We start from the raw sequence: 18,850 nt of genomic DNA on the forward strand, positions 1-18,850 counted from the left end.
TCGCTCACTTTGGTTGTTGAGAATAGACAGAGGGTCGCGTTTCATCGACTTGGAGGGTTATGCGACGGAGAAGACCGTGGAACACGATCGTAATCTTCAAAACGGGATCTCGACCGGTTAGTCGTGGTTGATCTGGTCAATTACATTTGCAATCATTCTTGTTTCTTACTATTCAACGTTGCGCCTGTGTCTTCATCTTGCAATCACAGACCTGGGACAAAGCAGTGGGCCCTTCTCTCAACACTGACAAGATGACATACACACTTGATCCTCCTCTTCCTGCTTCCGCGACACCGAAAGATTACACCAGATTCCACTTTGACACGAGTCAGGTTCCACCCAAGAGGATCGTCGGGTTATTAGCATGTCAGCGTGAGTTGTTGAATCCTGTATGCGGTACAACCATCCCCGTCGCGTCCTCTCCCACATTTCTTCATCTACGGCAGAGCCTCTGCTCATCTCATACATCCAACAAGCGTAAGTATGGCTGACTTTGCGTCTTTTTGGCGAATTCTAGGTGACCCCCTCCTCCGAAGTCTGCGAACGACGGTCCACGCAGTCCGAGAAGCACAGATCAGAGCTCCTCCTATACCGAAAGGTAAAGCAGGGATCAAGAAAAAGCCCGCCGCACCGGTGGTCGTCAATGGCGATGGGCTGGGCGAGAAGAAGGAGGAGAAGGGTAAATTGTGGGAGGTGGAATTGGTTGATACTGTCATTTTCCCCGAAGGTGAGTCTGGTATATGTGACTTGTCCTCTTTCACCACAGTTCATCATATTTTCCCTCTCCCCGCTTCCCATTTTCACAACCTTGGCCTGGATTTGAGCCGTCCTAGCGTGCATGTCACTTTCGTGACGGCAGATATGAGGACTCGAGTCTTCTGCTCAGATCTTCATACGACTGTCACGCCTTTCGAAGTTATCAAGCTCATACAACCCACATCCCAGGGGGCGGTCAACCTTTCGATACGGGTCTCATCCATCTCCTCGACCCCAATGGCGACAAGCGCATCTCAACCTTTGTGGTGGAGGGCTGCCTCCGAAAACAATTGGATAGCGTACATCTCGTGAGAGTGCCGGACGGTGTTACGGGGGATTGGGAAGGGAAGGAGGTCGAGGTTGAAGTCGATTGGGATAGGAGGATGGATCAGGTGCGTTGAGTATCGCTACCTGTCCCTCCCTTCCATCTATGCTGTCCATGACATCATAAATTCTGCGTCAACAGACTTTGAATCGCGCCTCATGATCGTACCCAGTTAGCCCTCTCCTTTGTGGGCACTGGCATGCCAGACTCCACTCCTACATATTTTCATATTTTCCAGCGTTGCGATCAGGCATTCTTCCTGTCCGGGGTATTGTCACAACACATGAACTGACACCCTGTCCCGCAGATGTCGATCCACAGCTCGCAACATCTCCTTTCTGCCGTTCTCGACGTTGCACCTTTCAACCTGAACACGCTCTCCTGGTCCATGCACGCCTACCCTTCACTTGAAACACCGTACGTCGAGCTCTCGCGAGCCCTTACCCAGGCTGAGGCGATCGCCGCCGAGAAGAGATGCATGGATTTGATAGCCGAAGCTAAGAAGGTTTGGATAGATGTCAGTATACAAGGTGGAGAGATTGGGCATAGTGGAGAGATGGATGAGAGGAATGTGGGCGTCATACCCAAGGATTACAACGGGGTGCGTGGGTCTAGTCTAAGATCTACATTCGGATGTCCGCGAGAGAAAGAGACCAAGTCGTGCTGATCAATGGACTTGTACCGGCAGGGAGTCATCCGCCATGTGAATATCCAAGATACGGACCGAAACGCTTGTTGCGGAACGCAATACCCGTCACTCTCCTATCTCGGACTGATTCACGTCATCCCGCCCACCACGACTTCCACCAGCGCCACCAAGCTGTACTTTACAGCTGGACCTCGAGCAGTCCGATATCTTCAAGCGGCTTCTCGAACACTGACGACAGCTGCTCAGGTCGTAGGCAGTGGTCGTGCGGATCTGGTTGAGAAACTCGAACGGACAGAGGTCCAGAGGAAGGAAGCGGTTGACGCAACTAGGTCCCTCAAGGGGGAAGTAGCTAAATTTGTCGGTGAAATGGCGGTGAGAGAGGGTAAAGGGTCTGAAGGAAAGGGGATCGTATGGATCAAAAGGGAAGAGAAATCTACACACGATTTCGAATTTTTGGGCGGAATATCCACGATCTATCTACAATCTTTCGGACCGGAAGGAGATAAAGTCAAACCTCTGATCATCACCACTTCGTCGCCGCCGATGAGCGTAACGCCGACTCTGTTAATGATACAATCGACGGATCAAGACTTGGCAAAGGAGGTCAATGAGAGATTGAAGAAAGCTTTGGAGGGGAGAGTGAAAGGAGGTGGAGCGAAGGGGAGGTATATGAGCAAGGTCGAGGGGAAATGGGGTAAAGCAGAGAACATCTTGATAGAGGAGCTGGTAAAAGAGTTGAGAGGGAAGGTGGAGGTGTAGATCCGTCTCGCATTCGTGTGTACAAGGGAGGGGGTCAAAGTCAATCAGTGCTGAGGAACAGCCTTAGAAAGGTAGAATACATGTATCGTTGTAGCAGACTTGGCTGTGAGAGATATGCACGAAACAGATGTTGATTCTTCCATCAGCCGTGCTGCAGAGGTCTACAGTCGGAGACGATGCAAACGAAGGATTGTCGTGAGCAGAGTGACACGACATCCTTGAATCATCCCGGCAACTGGGCTTAACCGGAGTGATCACTCGGTGACACAAACGTCGCATGACTTGGACTTGGTCTGGCAGCGATGGACAATCCCATCCACTCATAATAATCTTGTGTCTCTGGCCATGTATACTTGACACTGCTAACTCATGCATTGATCAATCAAAGAGCAGAGAGCGGAGCGCAAGATGAATACAAGCAGGACGATCAGCTCTGTACCAACTTTCGTGAGAGCGAGCAGCTTTGCTTCGAGATCGTGGGGGGCAACAACTTCCAATTCGCGTCGACTGGTGAGTTTCAGTCCAAAGCTCATTCGCTTCGATGTGCAGTAGGGTGAAGGATGACTTGTGACGTTGTGTCCAGATACCAACGCGATTCCCTATATCTCCATGTGAACGATTATGGAGGAGAAGCTACTCATCATACAACACAGGAATAGCAGGTCTCACAGAAGCTCAAGAAGAAGTCAGTGCACTTTTCCTCGCCATCTCCACCTTGGGCCTTGACTAGCGACCTCGCGACGGTCCTAACTTGGGACATTCACGTTCAGGTCAGGTGCTGATCTGTTCTTTGACCCCTTGATTCGATGGTGATAGCTTAGGAACGTAGTGCATGATTTCGCTCAGAAGGAAATAGCACCGAGAGCAGACGAGATTGATAGGACGAATACACTTCCCAAGGTGAGTTGTGTCACGGTCCCTCTCTTCGTTTTCCCCTTGGTTGAGTAGCTGCTTAGCATTGTGGATGATTTGCTCGATCGCGATATCAAGGACTCGTCTATCCTTGTACGATGATGACGCTTGCCCAAGTTCCTCATAGGCCTCTCATACTGATGACTGACCTATATCCGTCAGGACATATTCCCCAAACTTGGTCAGATGGGCTTATTAGGTGTGACTGTCCCTGAAAAATGGGGAGGCTTGGGTTTGGGATACCTCGAACATACCATAGCGATGGAAGGTGCGTATCGACTCAGGAGGCGAACTCGCCGCGATCCCTTATCCTCGATGGCACTTCCTCACTGTTGGGACAAGGCGAGGGAGGTAGACTCGAGCTGAGTGGTGTTATGTGAGGCAGAACTGAGTAGGGCATCAGCTAGCATCGCTCTGAGCTATGGGGTCAGTCCTCTTCCATTCGAATGGTGATCTGGACAGGGGCCATGACTAATTGGCTGACAGTTGATACTGATGCGCAGGCGCATTCCAATCTCATGGTGAATCAATTGGTCCGGTGGGGATGTGAGTGCACTCCTGACAGCTCACTAGCGGCATGACCGAGATAGCTAACGAATCCACTCCATACATTCCACCTCCTTACCGACATGGCACCTGCTCGTTTTCTTGAAACCTCTATTGCCTAGCCCAACGGCAAATCGACAATTATCTTCCGCCCTTACTCACCGGGGAACATATCGGCTCTCTCGCCATGTCTGAGCCAAACGCGGGATCCGATGTGGTTTCGATGAAGACGAAAGCGGTGAAGAAGGAGAATGGAAGTTGGGTACTGAATGGAAGTAAATGCTGGTAAGTCCGCTGTTCCTCGTTCTCTGGCGCAGACCTTTTGGTTGCTGATCAGCGGCAAACACTCTAAGGATTACCAACGCTCCTGTATCATCAACGTTTCTGATATACGCCAAGACGGATACCGAAGTTGCTCCGTCGAAAGGAATGACAGCGTTCCTGGTAGAGAGAAATTGGAAGGGGTTCGAGGTCGGCGAAAAGCTGGATAAGTTTGGGGTGAGTGGTGTATGGCTCATGCGTGCGAGGCACTGTATTGGGCTGCCCTGACATAGCGACGGGCAGATGAGAGGGTCACCTACAGCGGAGCTCTTCTTTGATAACGTCGAGATCCCGGAGGGTGAGTCGGCGTCACTTTCATCCACTCCCCCTTACGAGCTTCCCGCCTCATTACTGACTTATTGTGCAGAAAACGTCCTTGGATCAGTTGGCAAAGGTGCATCTGTTCTGATGTCGGGGCTGGACCTCGAGCGACTGGTTCTCAGCGGTGGGCCACTGGGGTGAGTACACGCACTGTCGGTCAGTCTCATAGCACTGATAACTCTATATAGGATCATGCAAGCGGCTCTGGACTTGACATTGAGCTACACTCACGAGAGAGAACAGTTCGGCAAGAAAATAGGGACATTCCAACTCATGCAAGGCAAATTGGCTGGTAGGTCAGACATAATGTTTGTGAATGGCGACTGACCATACCGTGCAGACATGTACACCAAATTGAGCGCATCCAGAGCATATGTGTATGCTGTGGCTCGAGCATGTGACCAAGGTAAAACGTCTAGAAAGGTGAGTATCAAAGATATATCGTATTAAGCGTTTAGATTGCCGAACGGACTTGCTCATATGTACTTGTAGGATTGCGCTGGTGCCATACTATATTCTTCGGATCGCGCCGTCGAAGTCGCTTTGGAAGCTCAACAATGTTTGGTGAGTTGCAGAAAGCGTCTCACGGACCGATTCGACGAGATTTCGTTGGTGGGTAAAGAGGCTGACTGGGAGGAACCCGATCTGACCCCGTCTTTACAGGGTGGAAACGGCTATGTCAACGGTGCGGTCCCCCATTTTTCCTCCTCATATATACAGTGTGGTCATTCGAAATTTTCATGGGCTGAAGCTGACGAACGATCACGCATCTGTTGTGTTTTCACCTTCCGTGCCGTGCCGTGCGTGTCCATTCTATTTCGATACCCCTTGAATACGCACTATGCAGATTACCCGGCTGGCCGATTACTGCGAGACTCGAGGTTGTACACTGTGGGAGCTGGGACGCAGGAGATACGAAGGATGTTGATCGGAAGGGAATTCAACGAGTGTTTTGACGAAGCTAGAGGAAAGAAGATTGTGCAGTAGGAAGGGTTTTGTACGACGTTTCGTGGCACACATGATGGATGAGAGTACCTGGGGTGACGGAAGCAAGTATCGGTCATACCGAGGTGACCAACAAGGAGTTGGACGATGAATGAACTGCATGTATTTGAAGGCTAGTCCCAGCTAACATACTACTCTGCACATGACATCTGACGATGCGGATTACGTGCACCTGTTGTTGTATGCAAGCTTTTCTTCTCTTGGTCCTGGTTGATGATGATGCGATGTGAGTTGTGAGTTGTGCAGGAGGAGTGGGAATCAGAAATCACAGCAGATCGACGTCATTTCCCAAAAGTTCAACTTGCTTTAACTTAGTGGATTTTTGACCGATTGATTCTGGCCGCCTTGTCCGCATTGATCCGAATCCATTCATATCATCCATCATACATCGTTCTTCAACTAGACGTATCGTCACCTCGATTGTATCCTCCATACAACCCCACTGTCGCTCACAGCTCACCATCTGACTACTTGTGACCCATCAACCCGAAAATGAGAGTGAGTAGATTGTCCTTCACTCCGGCTCAAGTTGCTTCGATCTCTCTCCCTCTCTCTCTCTTACTGACTGTTATTCTCACTCCACCTTGTTTCTCTGTACCTCTCCTCGACCGCCCCCCACCTATCTATCCTGCACTTGCACGCCAATCATCAACCGCCACTTGTTCGTACTGCTGTCCCCCCACCTTACCTGTCGTCATGCAGATCGCCGGCGAAAAAGATTTCCGAGGATACCAAGATGCCACCGTCAATGGTGGACTCCAAGGAGCCCTCCTAGGCGCGGGCATCTCTGTTCCAGCATATTACATCCTCATGCGTCGATCCGTCACCTATCGAGCCCTCCCCTTGCCCCTGAAAGCCCTCGGCGCAGTGGTCATCTGCGTGCCGTGTGTGTACATCTCGGCGGAGAAGGCCGGGGAGCGGTTCAGTAAGAGTCAGTATACCGGGGTGGGGAAGAGGGAGCTTGATCGGGAACATGAATTGGAGAGGGAACGATGGGACAAGTTGAGCGTGGTCAGCAAGGCGACGGACTGGGCGGGGAGACACAAATATGGGATGATCGGGGCTGGGTGAGTTTTGCGTATGCGTTTTTCGGCTGGCACGAATATCGTTTGGACTTTGGATGAACGGAGGCCTGGAGGTGGGGAATGGTTGGGTTGAGATCGGGTCTGATGCGGCGTCTCGCTGTATTTACGTGGCCGGGCGTGCTTGCGTGCTTGTGTGGTTGTGTGGAGGGTGGCAATCTCGTGGCAACGACGGTCGAGAGTCGTCGACTTCACTCGAGGAAGCGGCTGTCAATGCTCCATCACGACCAGTCGCTGATGTTTCACCCCCGTCACACAGCTGGGCAGCCTCAATGGCTCTTGCATTCGGCATTGTCGCTCGTAACCCATACCAATCGACCTCCCAAAAGGTGAGTGCATCGTGTCCTTCCCGCACATGCCCTAGTGACTCGTCGCTAACATGCTCATCTACAACGATCAGATCGTACAAGCACGTATGTGGGCTCAAGGTATGTCCAGTCCCTTTTCCATGTCTGATCATGTTCCAAAGCGCGAACTGACTTTTCCATGTCCTTCATCGCTTAACAGGACTCACCGTTGGACTCTTGATCTCTTCTGCCATGTTGACCGGATTCGACTCCAATTCGATGGACGCACCTCAGATCCCTCACGACACTCATGATCACACATGGAAAGCCATCCTTGGTGAGCTGGTCTGCCATCTCTGCATCTCCGCTTCATACGCCTCCTCAACAGAACACAACTGAGCATCCCTCCATCCTGTGCGCTGACTACTACTTTCATTGTCAATCTACAGAACAAGACCCTCATTTGAGCGACGAGGAACGATCGAGATTACGCGAGATTGGGGACGCCGTCAGTCAGCGTAAGAAGGAGAAGAAGGCAGAGTAAGTCAGGACTGGGGGAAGAACGAGGCGGTTCTCATCATAGAATTCGATCAATCGGAATGTCAACGTCCAAGATGTATGTCTACGGTGTGAAGTTTGGTATGACCTCTTCTCGCCTAAGCCAGCAATGTGAGAATGAAACAGGTCATGACGTCTTCACCCTTTGGGATCAATACTGATGATGGTGCATGGTTGTCTTCAATGCTGTACTTGATATGCTGTTAGGAACAAAGAATTGACCGATTGGAATGAGTATGTTTTGTTATGTAAAGATGCTACTGGACTCATGGACGGACTCGAATGTCGAAGTCCTCGTCCAGGTCATGCAAAGTGGAAGAATTGCTATTGATGTGAGAAGCCAATCTTCCCCTTGTCTTTCCATCAAAGTGTTCTTAGTCGATTGGCAGGGGCCCACTATCCGATTGTCCTGTCTCGGTCCTGTCTCGAACGCAAGTCTTCCAGACTACGCCCTCGGTTTCATCCTTGCCATGATTCCAGGTTTCCAATTTGATGATCCTGCCGCAGCTCTACCCTGTTGGTAGGGCATCGGTGCACCGCCCTTCTTCCCTCCTCCATTCGCACCACTCCCAAACTTCTTTTCCTTCTTTCTCAACTTCTTCAGCTGCTTCTTACTCATCGATGTTCCGCTCGATCCGCCTCCGCCTCCGCCTGCCAATGGGTTTCCGGGTCGAGCAATCGGTGAGGGCTTGCTATAAAATGAGCCTGGAGGGATGGCTTTTGGTGCAAGGATGGGAGGTGTTGTAGGTACACCGGATTTGGGTTTGGGATTGGGATTATAGCCGAATTTCGATGGCAACTCTGGTGGCATGTCATCATCACCTCGTGGAGCTCCCTGACTCGGCGCGCCATCCAGTTCTGATGTGGCAGGCTTCCAAGCATCGGGAGTCGAAGGTCCGATGAACCCGTTCCGCTTCACGATCGGTCGATATACCTCTTCCTCCTCCTCTTGGCTCTCCTCATCTTCATCTATTTCATAATCGCTTGAATCAGCACCACTTCTCCGTTTGGCGCTCACCGTGGGCGACAGTGGAGTTGAAGGGACTGATCGATGGACATTGTTCGGGAGCTGACTGTTTGGTGTGCCATTCCCAATTGGTGTTTTCGCCGGAGTGATTGATCCCTCCCCTATTCGGATATAGCTGAGGAGATACGCCGTCTTGTCGCTCAACACTTGATCTAACTTGACAGGCATCATGTCCTCGTCGTCTGCATGGAACCATTGACCACTGGGACCTTTGACGTAGGACGTGTAGTGTCCAAATCGAAGCTCGACACCTCGATGACAGGTCACGCCAAATAGGCGGTAACGGGTCCCTCCAGTCTACAAATTGAGTGCTTGTCAGTTGCAGTCCAGCTGAGTACCGAACATCGAATAGTGGATGACTCACCTTTGGATTGACCATGTAAGGTGCTATGTCCAGGAACTCTCCAAATTCGATGAATTGGTTGAACTTGTCCGCCCTCGCTCTCCCGCTATATGAATTATAATTCACGCTGAATCTCTTCAGATGTAACGTGAGGATCGGAGGCGCTCTTTCAATCTTGAAGCTTTTCGTCGCGACCGCCTTTCCTTTACAGCTAGAAATGAGACACATGGACAATACTTAGTCCTGCTGGCGACGGTCGCAAGCGATGGATCAGGCTTACTTGTCACAATGATATTTGTTATCGCCCTCCAATTTATCTTCTCTTGTGAAACCTGTCATCATTCCCGAAATTGACTTTTTCCCTTGTCGGTTTACGTCCAAGCTGAGATCGAGGAAATCGTCAAACGTATCGGAGGGCTTGTTACATCGTGAACAGACGACACGAGATCGGACCTTGCCACCCCATAAACGATAGACCCATGAGGTGTGTTTGAGCTTTTCGGGAAGATCTCTAAGGGCGTGAGTGAGCAGCGATATTAGTAGACTGTTTCATTTGGCGCAATAGCGATAGCCTGATAGAATAGCGAGACTCACTTTGGTTTACCATACAAAGCTGTGGCCTGTAAGGCATCTGTGACGAAGCGGAAGAACTCGTGCGTGTCTTCTTGTCTATTTTTGCTGAAGCCCTTCTTCAATTCTGAAAACCGGATCATTGGTTGAGATGAGCGATGACCAACCCAATGCACAGTGAAAATATTCAAGCTTACTGCCTAGAGATCGATGTACCTCTGAGGGAGAATACGCTTTTCTTCCCGCCCAATGGTCGTTGGTAGCGAGATCGTTCAACAAGCAGAGCATACAGAACGATTTATTTATCCTTTGACCGCCTACATGAATGGTGCAGGTGAGACAAATCGTCAATGAAGCTCTGCGCAGCATCTACAATGAGGCCATACTCACAGTGATCACGATCATGAGCCAGAGCTATCCGTAGTACTGGAGGGGTATGCAATAACACTTGAAGCGTCGCATTGGCGTAACATGCCATGGAAGGGTTATACAGTCCAGCGGCTCTCTTCGCGTGCGCTACAGCTTCCGGCCAACGAAGGTCGACTTCCACGGGATATAGACCCTGGGCTGCAGTGGGAGTTGAGCTAGTGCTGGCCTTTGGGGTCGAGTCGATTTGTTGTTTATGCTTTTGTTTTTGAGGTGATTGACCGGAAGTCGCAGGAATTGTAGATGATGATGAATCACCCAAACCGTCATCATGCCCATTGGATTGTTGACGAGTCTTCTTGCTCTTCTTCCGTATTTGTTCCGTCAATCCCTCTTGGTCCTCGTCTTCCTCATCGTCTTCCTCCGCTTCGCTATCCCCGGCCACGACTCCCTCCCCATTAATCGTCAGCGATCTCTTCTTTGCTTTGATCCCACTTCCAGATCCTGATGAGGGTGACGGACTGCGAGGTCCCACGATGACCTCTTTCGTACCGACATCGAAGCTCCATGAGTTCTTGGGCATGGGTTCGCCAAACGATATTGGTCTCGACGTGAATTCCTCCAGGAGACTGTTGTCGTGCAGGTTGGATTGGAAGAGGAAACCATTAGGAGCGGGAGGAGCAGAGGCGGTAGTCGCCATTTTTACGAGCTGGCGAAATTCCTAGCGGGTGTAGACGGCGTGGGCGAAGGCCAGGGGCGATTGAGGTCCAGATTGCCCGTCGTTCTTGGACAGGACGCCGAGCTTGTTTTGACGAAAGAAGGAGGGAGGGAACCGGTCCAGTGTCGTGCTGTGATGGTGGAAGGGGAATAACGCTGTTGTCCGCGAGCGTGATTGATAAATTTGGGTCAAATGGAGGTTGGTGTCAAAAAGTGAGAAACACGCGTGAAAAACGGAAAAATATCAATCGCACCCAGAACCCGGAAGCGAGTGGCACTGGGTCGAACAATCAGACAAATGTGTTGAACAATGACTCCGTTCTCTCGATAACATGGGAGCATCGATGCTGGCTTGCCCTAGAGCTTGGCGACGTCGTAGGCAGCAGGAGAGTGACTGGCATGGCAGCACCCAACAATTTGTCTGATGTGGCAACAATCCTGCATGTCAATGTTTTCAGACGATCGTGGCAATCGTCCATCCATTTTCACATCTCGCTTATTCTCCTCCTCTTTCCCTTGATATCCTTGCCTCAATTTTCAACCCCCTGCACACCGCTTCATCACTTCCACTTCACCTTCAGCACGATCGGAGTGGTGAGAGCACTCTGACCTGACGTCTTTGCTTTGTGAGACAAAGGTATATCACGCAGTTATAATCTGGCACTCTCATCTACGGCCATAGAACACAGAAAGCATTCCATCCCGTTCGCTTTGGAAAATTAAGCTGTGTATCGCTCGGTTAGTACCAAGGTGGGGGACCACTTGGGAATCCCGGGTGCTGTAGTTTTATGTTTTGCTCATGCACGCTTTTTGATGAGGAGGTCGATTAGGAAAGACGTCGGGTGAAAGGATGGACGGACGGAATCACGGAAGGAAGAGATGAGTGATTTGTGGTTCACCGGAGGAATGTGGGTATGTGGAATGACGCGCGTACTGTTTCCGCTCAGGTCTTACTCGGACAGCTTTGAGTGACTGGCGAGTCGACTTGTCGAGTATGAATCTGCGTTGTCACTCCTCATCTGGTCGTTCCAGTTATAGATACATCTGCACTCCATCAAGAGTGTGACTTGAGACTGACCAGTGAGCCAACCATCTCCATGCAGTACCTTACGTTGAGAGGGGGATGTCATGACCAAAGATCTATGCTATGCTATTGACTAAATGCGAGATTACAAACCGTTATATCCTCTTCCTTCATCTCGAAAGCCTACTTGGTCAACTGCTTCTTCCTGAAAGCCTCTGTCATATCCTTCTGTACATTCGCCATGACGGGTTGATGTGTCTTGTATTCCATCGTGAATTCACCTATAACGCAGGATACTCATTAGTGAGATTGGGTCTTGTTGCCTATCTGACCGTACTCACCCTTTCCTTGCGTCATCCCTCTGAGTTGACTTGAATAGCCGAACATGTCGTTAAGCGCAACCTCGGCGGTGAGAGTGAATTCGTCATCCCTGACTTCCGTGTCGATAATTGTTCCTTTACGTTGGTTCAAGGCTCCAATGACATTTCCCTGGAACTCGATAGGCGCAACGACTTCCACAGTCATGACGGGTTCGAGGACAACTGGTTTGGCTTTCTGGAATGCTTCTCTGAAGGCACCAACGGAAGCCAGTCGGAAAGCCAATTCGTTCGAGTCGACAGTGTGGGCGGAACCATCTTCGAGAACAAATCGACATCCAGTGATAGGGTGACCGGTCAATAGACCTCGGTCGAGCGCTTCTTGGAAACCCTGCAATACGACGCTTGAATCAGACCGCAATACATACCAAGTTGGATTGGACTGACCTTCTCAATCGCAGGGATGAATTGCTGAGGAATGTTGCCTCCGATAATCCTGTTATCAAACGCAGTGTCCTTTCCAGTGTCGGGATCCGTCTCCATAGGCTCAAGTCGACCGATCACTCGACCGAACTGACCAGAACCACCAGACTGCTTCTTGTGTGTATAGTTGAACTTTGAAGGCTCGGTGATGGTCTCTCGGAAGGCGACTCGGGGTTTACCAGTGACACAAGCGACGTTGTACTCTCGCCTCATTCGCTCGACGTAGATGTCCAAGTGCAGTTCTCCCATACCGGAGATGATGGTCTATACGCAGTCAGCCGTGCGCATTGTGTGGCAACAGCACACTCACCTCTTGAGACTCGCCATCAACGTGTACTCGGAACGTAGGGTCTTCTTTCTGGAATCGGTTCAGGGCACGAGAGAAGTTGGGTGTCTCGTTGCCTTCGGGTCGAATGGAGAGTGAAATGACAGGCTCGGGAACAAACATGGAGGTCTGCCATCAGCAGTGAACGAAATGAGCCTTGACTTACCATAGAGTATGTAGTTGATCCATCCGTGAAAGTGTCACCTGATGAACATTCGACACCGAACATCGCACAAATCTCTCCGGCCCCGATAGCCTCCACATCCTGCATAGCTCATCAGCAATTGACGTACTGATAGCTGCGCGGTACTCACCTCCATCTCGTCACTGTGCATCCTCACTAATCTAGGCACCTTCACCTTCTTTCCAGTCCTCGCGTTGTAGATGAGGGACCCTCTCTTCAGCTCTCCTTGGTACACCCTCATATAGGTCAGTTGACCGTATCGTCCTTCTTCCAACTTGAACGCGAGACCGACCAAAGGAGCATCGGCGGCAGGAACGAGGGGGATGGGGGGAGCCTGAGGGGGTAAAGCTGCGTCGAGAGCTTGGTTGTGGACCTCACTGGGATCGGGGAGATAAGCGCAGATTCCATCGAGCAGAGATTGAACGCCGGTGTTCTTGATTGCGGATCCGAGGAAAACCGGTGTGAAGCGGAGAGAGGTGGTCGCTCGTCGGAGAGCTTGAGCGATATCGAGTTCGGAAATAGGAGCTTCGTCGAGGAAGAGATCGCAGAGGGTCTCATCGGCTTCAGAAAGTTGTTCAATGAGTTCCGCTCGCTTTTGCTCAGCGATGGCACGGACGCTGTCCGGGATATCGTCTGTCTCTACGACCTGATTTCTGTGAACGGAAGTCAGTTAGCGAGGTGCCTTGCTTTCTAAACTCGGGTAAAGAAGCTGACTTACCCCTTGACACCTTCATTGTAGATCGCCTTCATACGCACAAGATCAACGACACCGCCGAAATCACCCTCGGCACCAATCGGGACCTGAACAGCCGCCGCGTTCATCTTTAATTTGCCGCGCAGCTGCTGAATGACTCGGAAGGGGTTTGATCCGGCTCTGCGTCAATGTGAAGTAGCAGTCATCAGGATCCATCAGAGCGGAATCATAAGGTGGTGGGAGGATGGTAGACTTACCGATCCATCTTATTGATGAATGCCAACCTCGGTACGTTGTACCTTCTCATCTGACGATCCACTGTGATCGTTTGACTCTGAACACCACTAACAGCACAAAGGACCAACACCGCGCCGTCCAACACTCTCAACGCTCTCTCGACCTCGATAGTGAAATCGACGTGACCGGGTGTATCGATGATGTTGATCGCGAACTTCTCCTTGTCGGCGCTTGTCAAGACTTCGCCCTGTGCGAGTTCCGTAGGTGGTTTAGGAGCGAGCCAATCGGCGAATGTGGCAGCTGATTGGATGGTGATTCCCTTTTCTCGTTCCAGTTCCATGGAGTCCATCTTCGCTCCGACAGCATCACGACCTCGAACTTCGTGAATGTCTCGAATACGTCCGGTGTAGTAAAGGACCTGAAGGATGTCAGGCCAGGTACGGTATAATATAGTGGCGAGATGAATTGGGACTTACACGTTCGGTCAGAGTGGTCTTACCAGAATCGATGTGCGCAGAGCTATATCGAATGACAGACACGTACATCAGTCTCCGGAATCTCCCATCCTTCGCTCACACACCACTCACATTCCGACATTTCTTTGCCTTCTCAATCTATTCGAATCACTATCCTTCAACTCCGGCAAGATCCTCTCTGGCCAAATCGGCTCATCACCGCCGTCCTCCTTGATCGCCGCCGCAGCTGAACTAGAGGCATATCGCCTCTGACCGAGTCCCGCGGACTTAGGAAGCGTAGTCGTAGCTAAGAGAACGGAACTTCGATGATCGTGATCGTTTGATGGTGAAGGAGATGAGATCGAGGATGATGGTCCGGACCCGAGAGTCGGTTTCCGTTGCAAGATCACAGGACGACGTAGAGGCGCCGTTGATGTTGATGCGTGGCGCAGCCGAGCGACTGCTCGTGTGATTCCAGGCATCGCGAGCTACGTTTTTTTGTATTGATACGGTTAGACAGGTAGAAAGACAGAATCCAGAATAAGGTAAAACGAGTGCAAGACGTCGACAGATGCAAGGTCGGACTTTTTCGCGGTCGTCACGTGACTTTCGGATCCATGTCCGCAGATTCCCGTTCACCAGTCGACATGAATCCATTTGATGTTCATGTCAGAGCCGATTCATTCACATCGTTGCTCGAGCCTATATGCTATGAACCACGGGTCTCGTGTGTGACAGACCCAAAAGCTTGTCCCCAAAAGTTGAAGAAAAAAGAACAAACGAATATCCGGCAACGAAACGGTGTGCAAATTACGGCTATACCAGTACCTCTCGTTGGCCCTTGCCTTCAACAACTTGACATCAAATGTGACGACCTTGCCGATGAGGCCTAGTGACCTGCCTGAGTGGGGGCTATAGACTGCACAGGCTGTTGCTGCTGCTGTTGTTGGACAGCAGGTGTTTGGCCGACTTGCTGTTGAACCTGTCCTTGGACTGGAGTAGGAGTAGGTAGAGCAGTATTTGTCCCGGTTGCAGTTGTGGTGTATGTCGTTCCAGAGGATGGGTAGGACGCCCCGGCTAAGTTGTACGTGGGATAAGAAGGGGGATAAGCTCCTGTGCCGCCGCGAGCGATATCCAGTTCTCGCCGCAGATGTTCGATTTCTCGATGCATATCGACTTGCTGAGATTTCATGTGTCGCACAAAGTCAATCGCTAAAGGAGAACATATCAGCCCAGTCTATACCTGAACGAAGACGATTTCAAGTTACTCACCTTTACTGAGAATCTCCCACTTGCTAGCCTTCATACCCCTATCTGCAGGAAGTTCCTCTCTGAGTTCATCAAACAACTCTTTCATCTCCTTTCTTCTCTTTCTCTCTGCGAGTTTGTGGCTGACCCTCAGCTCGGGCGATCTCGAGAAAGGTTGTTCTTTCTTGATTCCATCGCTAGACTCGGGAGGAGCCAGCAGAGCGCCACCGCTACCAGAGTCTTGATTGGTGAGTGAAGATGCCCCACCTTCTTGTTGTCGGTCGAGACCATCTCGCGCAGGAGATGCAGTAGCGGACGCGAGAGTCTCGTCGGCGAAACGGATTTCGGGTGCAAAACCTACGGCGTCGGCGACGGTATCGCTCCCAGGAGCTGATCCGTTCCCGACACTGGATCGAAGTGATGAGAGCGCTGGGTCGATAATCACTCGGTTGTCTGTGCCGTTGGATCCCGAAGGTGTCGTGCCGTTGCCGTTTCCCTGTGTAGCAGCTACGCCATTGCCTGTAGCAGAGTTGATGGTGGGTGCAGCGCCAGAAGGGAAGTTATACTGGACCGGGAAAACGGTGATAGGCTGTTGAGGAGGAATAGGGAAGTTTGCGAGATCGTAAGCTGAATGTTGAGGTGTTTTGTTCCATGAAAAAGGGAGATCGCCTTTGGTGGGCAGGAAAGGAGCAGTCTTCGCCTCTCTCGGTGAGACGTCTCTGTCATTCAGGTATAGTGACTCAATGATCGATACTCGACGTTTGCTTGCAGGTTCGGTGGGCACTAGTTGAGGCGTAACGAGTGTTGTACTGATGAATGATTGAGGTGTGTCGGGTGTTGTCATCCCGTCCTCTCGATCATACGTCTTTCGTTTGCGAGACAGTTCCACGTCGATCGTAAGTGGGGAGTGACGGGAGACAGGACTCTCAGATGCTGCAGAACTGGGGGCTGCCAATGGTCTCCTGATGCTAGATTCGCTGAGGGCAGGGGAGCAGGACCGAGCTACTCCGTCGCTGTCGATCACGGGCTTTTCGTCTTTCATCATCGCGTATATGGCCAGATCGCTAGCTCTAGAGGTTGGAGAGACTAAACGAGAGGAGGAAGAAGGAGTCAGATGAATCGTTGAGAGGTGAGGTGATGACACTTGTCGGGATACGTGAGAACGACTGTGCGGAACGGGTTGTGGTGGAGGTCGGTGAGGTAGTCGAGGTATCCGTGAGTCAGAGGTAGAAGAGGAATTCGATGCGTTGCCCTTTTGCAAGTAGCTTATTGGAGGCAAGGAGGGGCGTGAGAATTGTGATGGTGTTGTGCTCTGGTTGAAGCGCGGTGGCAAGGAGGGGGGCGGAGAAGGTTCTCTCTTCGGGATACGATGCCTGATGAGAGGATGATAGTGGTGTCAATAGTGAAAGACGAAAACAAACAGACACGAGGGAAAATGCCATGAGGGTAGAGTGTGGAAAGGACGTGTTTTCATCGTGTCAACCACGCGATTAGGGTGAGAATTGAGCGAGGGGGAGGGAGAGTGAAAAGGAACGGTGACGATCAACAAAATCGACAATGGATGACACCACTCACCGGTCTGACGTAGGATGATGATGATGATGACTCTGAAACGGATGTGGGTAGTGATGTTGGTAATGGTGTAGATGATGATGTTGACGATGATCCATTGAATCTCTACAGGAGGATTCATTCCAGTGGTAAGCATGGTGTCTGGGTTGGTGGTCGTGGTGGTGGTGGGCGAGTGAGGGAGGGGAGGATTTGCGGTGGAAGGTCTCTGGGCTGGCTCTGTCAAAGGGCGCGGGAGCAGAGGATTTCCACCTTTTCAAACGCGCCGAGTTAATCTCTCCCTGAGGTGACCGCCTCGTGTAATAACGCCGACAAGGTCACTTGATGCTCCTTACAACGCCGAAGGAGGCAGCTCGGTTGTTGCCGGCTGCGTTCTCCTTCGATCATGCATCGGAGGATGCGTCCTTACTCCAGAGCGATCTGACTGACGAGCATGCGAAGGAAGGAGAATGCATACTGACAGGTATATTCTGGGTCAAACGCACGAGCGGATCGAGGTGCGAACGAAGAGGGATGGTCCCGCGACGCGATCGAGACGCGAGGTGGAAAGATCGAAGCGTGCTCTTCACGTGGGTGGATGCAAATGCCGAATTGTTGGTTTATTGTTGTGCTCGAACGCTGCTCGAACCTCCTGATGCTAGAGGACAAACCAGGAGTCAGTATGCCATGCACACGAAAAAAGGAGCTCGAATGTGTAGACAAGTGGTCCAGAACACTCCTTGACACTCAGGAGGGCAGCGTCTTGTGCGGTGGACCCGCTGGCATCCCAACTCACTGAACAAAATTTATTGGAAACGATGCTAGTGATGCCAGATGAAAGTGGAAGTGCTCAAGACAACAATGCTGTAGAGTGGGTGACTGCTTTACAGCTTCTGACTGTCGTTCAAGCAGACTGGTTTAGTAACAAGAACAACAACAACAACATTAACAACAACGTTAGTGTACTCGAGCGATATCAATCCTATCTACATCAACGTTCCACATAGCGAGCCAGCACCACTACTACAATCACAATCCTGAACCGACACATTCCTTCCGACACCGGAGCCCACGTGCCGGTGAACGTTCGTTACTGCGGTTGAGGCTTGCCTCTCTCTCTGTATCTCGAGATATACGAGAAAGCGTATCTGATCGGGATATCTTCCGGAGCAGAGGACCGAGCCATGGTGTGCTTTGGTTACAGACCTTGTCTTGTCACTCTTCGCGTGGTGACCTGAAGCTTCTCTACCCGTGGCCGTCTGTTCTCGTGTTGTGATCTGGGTTCGTGTTTGGTGATCTGGATATCCCCTGTATAGTGGTAGATCACGTACCGTCATGACATCGCACCATGAGGAAGGAGTAGTAGTCTAACTGTAAATGAATCCTCACCCTCATATTGCGGGGTCAAGGTAACGTACTGGTCAAACTCTGTTTCATCACTCTTCCCTCTGTTCTATGCCGGACAGCATGTAAAAGATGAACCGCAGATCGAACCCTTCACTTTGCTTTGCTTGATGGGCGTTGACTCCATGACAGGGACATGGGGGTATTCTTCCAGAGCATACCAGCAGATGTGGGCTTGCTTTACGCATCAGCAGGATTGGGAACGCAAGTGTGAGAGATCACCTCACACCCATCAGGAATGTTCGGTCTCTGTCAGTTCGTTCTCTGTCAATCACAAGTAGTCTAACTGACTGACGCCATGACGCCACGAGGGTAAAAACGATCAAGGAAAAGAAAGTCTATTTCCATGGTCCAAAGTCTACTTACCCTTTTTTTGTTATGATCTGG

At 51.0% G+C, this 18,850-nt stretch overlaps 6 protein-coding genes and 1 non-coding gene across 7 annotated transcripts; 4 read left to right on the plus strand and 3 right to left on the minus strand.

Moving 5' to 3' along the window:
* Positions 1–251: 251 nt before the first annotated feature.
* Positions 252–2,489, plus strand: IAR55_006555 (uncharacterized protein; the record flags this gene model as incomplete). The annotated part of the gene is made up of 5 exons (XM_066949636.1): positions 252–372; positions 518–727; positions 946–1,148; positions 1,389–1,682; positions 1,770–2,489. 5 exons carry the CDS (start codon positions 252–254, stop codon positions 2,487–2,489), a joined length of 1,548 nt encoding a protein of 515 aa, XP_066799930.1.
* Positions 2,490–2,897: 408 nt separating this feature from the next.
* Positions 2,898–5,576, plus strand: IAR55_006556 (uncharacterized protein; the record flags this gene model as incomplete). Its single annotated transcript, XM_066949637.1, has 15 exons — positions 2,898–2,999; positions 3,073–3,174; positions 3,306–3,389; positions 3,564–3,669; positions 3,787–3,827; positions 3,905–3,947; positions 4,070–4,232; positions 4,301–4,445; positions 4,512–4,566; positions 4,636–4,726; positions 4,778–4,881; positions 4,930–5,012; positions 5,082–5,153; positions 5,253–5,274; positions 5,437–5,576. The coding sequence occupies 15 exons, from the start codon at positions 2,898–2,900 to the stop codon at positions 5,574–5,576; spliced, it is 1,353 nt and encodes a 450-aa protein (XP_066799931.1).
* Positions 5,577–6,290: 714 nt separating this feature from the next.
* IAR55_006557 (uncharacterized protein) lies at positions 6,291–7,507 on the plus strand (the record flags this gene model as incomplete). Its single annotated transcript, XM_066949638.1, has 5 exons — positions 6,291–6,661; positions 6,936–7,005; positions 7,077–7,104; positions 7,184–7,300; positions 7,413–7,507. The coding sequence occupies 5 exons, from the start codon at positions 6,291–6,293 to the stop codon at positions 7,505–7,507; spliced, it is 681 nt and encodes a 226-aa protein (XP_066799932.1).
* Positions 7,508–7,966: 459 nt separating this feature from the next.
* Positions 7,967–10,527, minus strand: IAR55_006558 (uncharacterized protein; the record flags this gene model as incomplete). The annotated part of the gene is made up of 6 exons (XM_066949639.1): positions 7,967–8,845; positions 8,913–9,102; positions 9,172–9,402; positions 9,486–9,588; positions 9,659–9,778; positions 9,852–10,527. 6 exons carry the CDS (start codon positions 10,525–10,527, stop codon positions 7,967–7,969), a joined length of 2,199 nt encoding a protein of 732 aa, XP_066799933.1.
* Positions 10,528–11,215: 688 nt separating this feature from the next.
* Positions 11,216–11,330, plus strand: IAR55_006559. The gene has a single exon (XR_010824802.1). It is a non-coding gene; the product is annotated as a 5S ribosomal RNA (ribosomal RNA).
* A 421-nt stretch (positions 11,331–11,751) lies between these two features.
* Positions 11,752–14,745, minus strand: IAR55_006560 (elongation factor G, mitochondrial; the record flags this gene model as incomplete). The annotated part of the gene is made up of 10 exons (XM_066949640.1): positions 11,752–11,849; positions 11,910–12,276; positions 12,333–12,632; positions 12,679–12,801; positions 12,860–12,958; positions 13,008–13,530; positions 13,596–13,751; positions 13,829–14,226; positions 14,285–14,327; positions 14,396–14,745. 10 exons carry the CDS (start codon positions 14,743–14,745, stop codon positions 11,752–11,754), a joined length of 2,457 nt encoding a protein of 818 aa, XP_066799934.1.
* Positions 14,746–15,152: 407 nt separating this feature from the next.
* Positions 15,153–17,181, minus strand: IAR55_006561 (uncharacterized protein; the record flags this gene model as incomplete). The annotated part of the gene is made up of 3 exons (XM_066949641.1): positions 15,153–15,475; positions 15,536–16,884; positions 17,087–17,181. 3 exons carry the CDS (start codon positions 17,179–17,181, stop codon positions 15,153–15,155), a joined length of 1,767 nt encoding a protein of 588 aa, XP_066799935.1.
* Between the last annotated feature and the right edge of the window lie 1,669 nt (positions 17,182–18,850).

The sequence above is a fragment of the Kwoniella newhampshirensis genome, chromosome 14 (genome assembly GCF_039105145.1).
Source record: "Kwoniella newhampshirensis strain CBS 13917 chromosome 14, whole genome shotgun sequence".
Taxonomy (NCBI): domain Eukaryota; kingdom Fungi; phylum Basidiomycota; class Tremellomycetes; order Tremellales; family Cryptococcaceae; genus Kwoniella; species Kwoniella newhampshirensis.